Genomic DNA, 7,500 nt, shown 5'->3' on the forward strand with positions numbered 1-7,500 from the left:
GAGTTGAGTTAGTTGATAAATGGGGTAAGAAGCATAATATTGTTGCTACAGGCATAGATGAGATTGCTAGTCCAGTTTCAAAAATTGATATCTCGGAACTGTCACATATGTTCTCAAGTGTGGACTGGAAGAATTTCAAAAGACCCTTTGGGGATTTAGATATGTTGATTGGAACGGACTACAGCATTCTCCTTCCACAACCTATTGCTAGAGCGGATAGATTGGAATTAACAGAGAATGTTTTTGGATTTAGTATTAGAGGGTGCTTGCCAGCAGAAAATGGAAGCAAATATCTGGGCACAAAGGCTGAAATCAATAATGTTAAATTTATTCTAAATCTTGGTGTTACTGATATGAAAAGGGATGATTTAAAGGGAAAACTGGATGAATTTTTTTCTGTGGAAAATGCAGGTATGACTTGTGCTCCCCAGTGTGCTCGTTGCTTGTGCAGAAAATGTCCTGTCTCAGAGGAGCTTACACTAAAGGAAGAGCGTGAGCTAGCCTTGATAGAGAAGGGGCTTTTGTATGATGAGGACAACAAGCAATGGATTGCCTCCTATCCTTGGATTAAAAGACCTTACATGTTACCTAATAATTATGCTGCAACACTAGGACGGTTGAAGTCGACAGAAAAACGACTCCTTTTGGATCTAAAACAGGCAGAAGCCTACCAAAAGGAATTGGTAGATATGATAATAAGAGGTGTTGCACGGAAGTTGGATAAAACAGAGATTGATGCATATGAAGGACCAGTGCATTACATTGCGCATCATGCTGTACTAAAACCAGATTCTGTATCTACACCAGTACGTATAGTTTTTGACTCATCTACTCAATATATGGGTCACAGACTCAATGACTATTGGGCAAAGGGACCCAACATTTTGAACAGTCTCATAGGTATTTTATTAAGGTTCCGCGAGAATTATATAGGGATTGCCGGAGATATATCTAAGATGTATCATTCGGTTAAGCTTCAAGCTGAAGAAGAGCATGTTCACAGATTCCTATGGAGGGATATGGACTTAACCAGACAACCAGATCAGTACGTGCTGACAAGAGTGACTTTTGGCGATAGGCCGAGTGGTGCCATAGCCACCCTAGCCTTACGCTATACTGCAGAGATGCAAAGGGAATTCTACCCCTCTGTGGCTCAAGTTATTAGTAATGACACATACATGGATGATATACTTACGTCTGTGAGAGATTTGGAATCAGCAAAGATATTGACCCAAGATATTGAGAAGGTATTGCTAGAAGGTGGGTTCAGAATAAAACACTGGATAATGAGTGGTGATCATGGTAGAGCAATGAACATAAATTTGTCAGAAGGAACAATACATAAAATCCTGGGCATGCAATGGTGTACTATGAAGGATGAATTTTCCTTTAAGGTAAAGATTAACTTTTCCAAAAGAGTAAAAAGGATACATACTGGACCAGATTTGAATGTAAATGAATTTGATGAATTCTTTCCGACAGTATTAACCAGGCGGATGGTTTTGAGCCAGATTGCATCAATTTATGATCCTTTAGGACTTATTACACCATATGTATTAAAGGCAAAAATTCTTATGAGAGATCTTATTACTACAAATGAAGATGCAGAGGGGAACAAAACGATCAAATGGGATGAGCCAATGAGTGAAGCTATGCAAAAGGAGTGGAAGGCATTTTTTATTGGTCTTTATGGCATTCAGAATTTAACATTTCCGCGATGTGCCATCAAGCCATTAAATGTAGATGGATGTCCAATATTAATTTTGTTTTCAGACGCATCCAAATTTGCATATGGATGTTGTGCTTATATACGATGGGTGTTAAATTCAGGAGAAGTAGTTGTGAGATTGGTAGCCGCTAAAAACCGTATTGCTCCCAACCGACAGATAACAATTCCCAGATTGGAACTTTGTGGAGCTGTACTGGCATCTAGGTTGAGACATACTCTGATTAAAGAATTAAAATTGGGATTCCAGGAGATCATTCATATTGTTGATTCGACTATTGTAAGGGCCCAAATCCAAAAGGAATCCTATTACTTTAAAACGTTCGTAGCCACGAGGGTGGCAGAAATCCAAAGTAAGACCGAGCCAATGGAATGGTGGTGGGTAGACTCCACACACAATGTAGCTGATCTTGTAACCAAACCACATGAACCATGTGAACTACACAGTAAGAGTTTTTGGCAAAATGGGCCTGAGTTTTTCAGTCAACCTCGCGAATTATGGCCAATATATCAGAATGTTGATAATGAGCTGATGAACCAGGATAATGTCATGGTGTGTGAGAGTTCTCTCCAACCTGAGGGCCAGAGCTGCATACAAATGGAAGACTTTGACTTGGGTAGATTTAACAGCTACAATAAACTGATTAAGGTTACTGCCAGAGTTTTATCTGTGTATAAACGAAAGTCACTTAAGGCATTATTTGAAATGCCGTCCAACAAATTTGCTGAATCAGCTGAAAGACTATGGATAATGGAAGCCCAGAAGGGTATCACTGACTGGAGGCTTAGACTTAAGAATTTGGGACCCTCAATGGAAAATGGAATATTGGTTGTAGGATGTAGAATCCAGACGTGGTTAAAGAATAACTGGAACAGAGATAATTTTATCTTTTTACCAAAGGATCACCTTTTGTCAAGATTGATTGTAACTGAATTGCACAATGTGAATCATGAGGGAATTGAAACAACATTAGCGAAGCTACTTTCCAAATTTTGGGTTCCAGGGGCACGCAGACTGATAAAATCTGTAAAAGGCAAATGTGTGAAATGCAGAAGATTTGACAAGAATCTGCAGGAACAATGTATGGGGCAAGTCATAGAGGGACGACTAAAACCATCTCCCCCATTTTATCATACTGCTACTGATTTGTTTGGGCCCTTTGCTATTAGAGATTCTGTTAAACGTAGAACTCATGGTAAATGCTTTGGTGTCATTTTCACATGTTTGTCTAGTAGAGCTGTTCATTTAGATATAGTAGAGAATTATAGTACAGAGGCATTCATAGGTGCAATACAAAGATTTGTAAGCATAAGAGGATATCCTTATTCTATTCACTCAGATAATGGCACGCAGATGGTTGCAGCTAATAAGGAATTGATCAAAATCAGTAGAGAATTGGACAAGCGACACATTGTAAGATCTATGAGCAATAAGGGTGTTGAGTGGTCATTCAATAGATCAAGTGATGCACCATGGTTAAATGGATCCTGTGAAAGTTTGATTAAATCTGTAAAAATGAGTATTCAGAAGGCAATTGGTGAAAGTATTCTGACTTATGCTGAATTTCATACAGTCTTGTTTGAAATAGCCAACCTCATTAATAGCCGTCCAATAGGTATGAAACCTGGGTACACTATTGAACTTGGGAGCTATTTGTGCCCGAATGATTTATTACTTGGTAGAAGCAATAGAGAGGCACCATTTGGGAAATTTGATTTGTAGTCTACTCTTAATAAGAGATTACATTTCACACAGAATATTGTATTCAGTTTTTGGAAGCGCTGGCAAAAGGACTTTTTCCCAATGTTGATTGTAAGAAAAAAGTGGCATAGCAAATTTAGAAACATTCAGATTGGGATATTGTGTTGATCCAAGACTCTAATGCGATACGAGGGACCTGGAAGATGGGTGAGGTTGTGTCTACAGAGTTTGGAAGAGATTCAATGGTTAGGGATGTAACAGTAAGATATAAATCCTGCAATGAAGGATCCACCTATGAAGGGGAAAGAGATAAATTCATGAAGAGATCGGTGCACAGGTTGGTTGTTTTACTACCTGTTGAGGAGAGAGAATAGTATGTCGGGGTATTCTTCACCATTGGATTTCAAAGTGTTTGGGGGGCCGAGTGTATCGTGAACGATATTTCAAATTACGCGCGAGAGAGATCTTGTATTGTAGATGGCGTTGCGGTTGTGGCTCGTGTTTTGGTTGTGTTGGACGGAGGAAGTCACGTGGACGGAACTGTACATTTTGTTTTGAACCTTTGTGATCCCTGAACATTGATACGGATTTATGATTTACTTGAATTAGTGTTTAGTGTCTCAGAAACAAAGTGACTTCCTTCTGTAGGGCATTGAGTATTGGATTAATGCTGCTGGACCGGAAGAAATTTGCACAGGAGATTGTGGAAAGGGCAAAGGCGAAAGAAGTGAGTTTCTGATTATTTCATTTCTGTACTTGGATGAATATTATTTATATGAGATTTATTTGAATTATGTTGTGTATATATCATTGAAGTTTTGTTATTGTATTTTGTTATTGTGATTTAGGTACATGTGTGAGGAATTCATTGTTTGAAGTTTTAAGTTTCCCTGTATACTCAAGAATATTGTTTTGTTATTGTAATGTAATAAATACCCAAGATTTACTAGCAACCATGTACTTTATAGTATTTGTACAGGATTCATGGATCATTTATATTCCAGGTTGAATATTAATAAAGACAACGCTTTCAACTGCTATTTGATTCTCCTCGTGCAACAATTCAACTTCTACCGATGGAGCGCGAAGAAGACAAGATGAAGGGAGTGCACTGGATGATTGGGGACGTGGAGACTTCCTTGAGAGTGGAGAGATACAGCCAGACGCAATTTTCCAGCGAAAGTTAATTTGTTTCTTGACAGAGCAGAAAAAGGAGATGCGTGTGAGGGTTGAGGAGGTGTACTGTGGATGGAAGGAGATTTAAAACTTAGAATTTGCTGTGAGGAAATTAATTGAGTAACTATGTAGACAGTGCTGAAGGAATCAGTAATCCAGAAGCAAAGAATACTTAAATGAGTTTGAAAAACAAGCAAATGTGATACCTTTGCAAACTTATTGGTTTATCAGCCTAAAGGATGATGAAAGTGGTATATTACAAGAGAAACAATTCAGTTTTAAAACTGAAAATTGAGCCATGAAGTTGCCTATGTTGGTGGCACATTAGGAATCTTACCAGGATTTATTGATGAAGTCAACAGCATTGTTGGTTCATCCTATTGGTAAAAAAACCAGAGTTTCTAAAACAGTGTTTGGAAGGGGACCCATAAGGGTTATTATTGGTTGGGAAAGTGATTAAGGTTATAATTGGGTTGTGAAAGAGATTACAAGAAATGATATCACAGTTAAAGAAGGAATATGGAGAACCAGTAAATTGGTTGATGAAGTAATAAATGATTTAAAGGAGCTAAAGTGCATCCCAGACAATGATGAGTGGGGATTCATTCATATGGTTCGTAAAGTAGAGAGATGTTTTTTGGATCTAAAAAAGGTAAATTTAGAAAGGGAGATGAACTGTGTTAACATTGTGAGTATGATTGAAAGCATATTACCTAGGGAGCAGAAGCGTAGATGAGAACGGGTTCTACGGTCACAGGACATTTCAGGACAGTACACAATATTTTGCTGAATTGTTAGGATTCCTTACAGCAGAGAGAAAGGTGATTGAATATTGTCAGTCAAGTGTTAGAAGTGAAAGAAGCAAAAGAAATTCATTGAATGTTAATGTTTGCAGAGAAAATGATTCGCAGCTGTTAGAGATGATCAAGGGATTGCAAGATGAGCTGAAATGACACAAAGGCTTTGGTGAGCCAAGTGTGTATGAAAGTTTGCAATCATATAACCATCAGAGATGAAGTAGGATCAGAGGAGAGCAGTGGTGTTGGGTACATGAATTTAATGGGCATGATACTTCTGTGTGTGGTAAATTTAGATCAATGAGTGCAAGTGAACGTTTAGAACTAGCAAAGAAAAGGGGGGGGGAAAAAAAAGTTTTTTATTTTGCTTTATTTGCCTACGAGTGGGACATATTTCTAAAAATGTAATCAAATAAGGAAATGTACAGTAAGATTAATGATGCATGTGCAACAGGCGACATCATTCACTGCTTCATGAAGCGTTCACTAAAGGTATTGGAGCTGTGATCTCAAAGCGGTTGTTCAGTGCGACCCACAGTTCTATTAGATGTTACCACTGTGTATAGCCCTTCAAAACGTACCCATTAAAGTCTTATGGATTCTGGCTCAAATATAACACTGATCACACACAGAATGGCACGGAAATTAGGTAGTCAAGGAATTCCTGTATCGGGTACCATGACAAAGGTTGGAAATGTGGCAGAGGAATTTAGTAGTAAGGAATACAGAGTTGAGTTAGTTGATAAATGGGGTAAGAAGCATAATATTGTTGCTACAGGCATAGATGAGATTGCTAGTCCAGTTTCAAAAATTGATATCTCGGAACTGTCTCATATGTTCTCAAGTGTGGACTGGAAGAATTTCAAAAGACCCTTTGGGGATTTAGATATGTTGATTGGAACGGACTACAGCATTCTCCTTCCACAACCTATTGCTAGAGCGGATAGATTGGAATTAACAGAGAATGTTTTTGGATTTAGTATTAGAGGGTGCTTGCCAGCAGAAAATGGAAGCAAATATCTGGGCACAAAGGCTGAAATCAATAATGTTAAATTTATTCTAAATCTTGGTGTTACTGATATGAAAAGGGATGATTTAAAGGGAAAGCTGGATGAATTTTTTTCTGTGGAAAATGCAGGTATGACTTGTGCTCCCCAGTGTGCTCGTTGCTTGTGCAGAAAATGTCCTGTCTCAGAGGAGCTTACACTAAAGGAAGAGCGTGAGCTAGCCTTGATAGAGAAGGGGCTTTTGTATGATGAGGACAACAAGCAATGGATTGCCTCCTATCCTTGGATTAAAAGACCTTACATGTTACCTAATAATTATGCTGCAACACTAGGACGGTTGAAGTCGACAGAAAAACGACTCCTTTTGGATCTAAAACAGGCAGAAGCCTACCAAAAGGAATTGGTAGATATGATAATAAGAGGTGTTGCACGGAAGTTGGATAAAACAGAGATTGATGCATATGAAGGACCAGTGCATTACATTGCGCATCATGCTGTACTAAAACCAGATTCTGTATCTACACCAGTACGTATAGTTTTTGACTCATCTACTCAATGTATGGGTCACAGACTCAATGACTATTGGGCAAAGGGACCCAACATTTTGAACAGTCTCATAGGTATTTTATTAAGGTTCCGCGAGAATTATATAGGGATTGCCGGAGATATATCTAAGATGTATCATTCGGTTAAGCTTCAAGCTGAAGAAGAGCATGTTCACAGATTCCTATGGAGGGATATGGACTTAACCAGACAACCAGATCAGTACGTGCTGACAAGAGTGACTTTTGGCGATAGGCCGAGTGGTGCCATAGCCACCCTAGCCTTACGCTATACTGCAGAGATGCAAAGGGAATTCTACCCCTCTGTGGCTCAAGTTATTAGTAATGACACATACATGGATGATATACTTACGTCTGTGAGAGATTTGGAATCAGCAAAGATATTGACCCAAGATATTGAGAAGGTATTGCTAGAAGGTGGGTTCAGAATAAAACACTGGATAATGAGTGGTGATCATGGTAGAGCAATGAACATAAATTTGTCAGAAGGAACAATACATAAAATCCTGGGCATGCAATGGTGTACTAT

The 7,500-nt window shown here is 38.6% G+C and overlaps 2 protein-coding genes across 2 annotated transcripts in view; both read left to right on the plus strand.

Moving 5' to 3' along the window:
- The window catches only part of LOC122256399 (uncharacterized), a 6,615-nt gene extending 2,155 nt beyond the window's left edge, over positions 1 to 4,460 (plus strand). Inside the window, exon 2 of the mRNA XM_043021057.2 lies at positions 1 to 4,460. This exon is cut by the window's left edge and continues 1,644 nt beyond it. Within this exon, the coding sequence (XP_042876991.2) occupies positions 1 to 3,449 (3,449 nt within the window). The 3' untranslated portion in view covers positions 3,450 to 4,460.
- Positions 4,461 to 5,995: 1,535 nt separating this feature from the next.
- Positions 5,996 to 7,500, plus strand: part of LOC122256398 (uncharacterized) — a 4,593-nt gene continuing 3,088 nt past the window's right edge. Inside the window, exon 1 of the mRNA XM_043021056.2 lies at positions 5,996 to 7,500. This exon is cut by the window's right edge and continues 3,088 nt beyond it. Coding sequence (XP_042876990.2) covers positions 5,996 to 7,500 — 1,505 coding nt within the window.

This window comes from Penaeus japonicus, unplaced genomic scaffold (assembly GCF_977035675.1).
Source record: "Penaeus japonicus unplaced genomic scaffold, GWHDUDI00000001_assembly GWHDUDI00000017, whole genome shotgun sequence".
Taxonomy (NCBI): domain Eukaryota; kingdom Metazoa; phylum Arthropoda; class Malacostraca; order Decapoda; family Penaeidae; genus Penaeus; species Penaeus japonicus.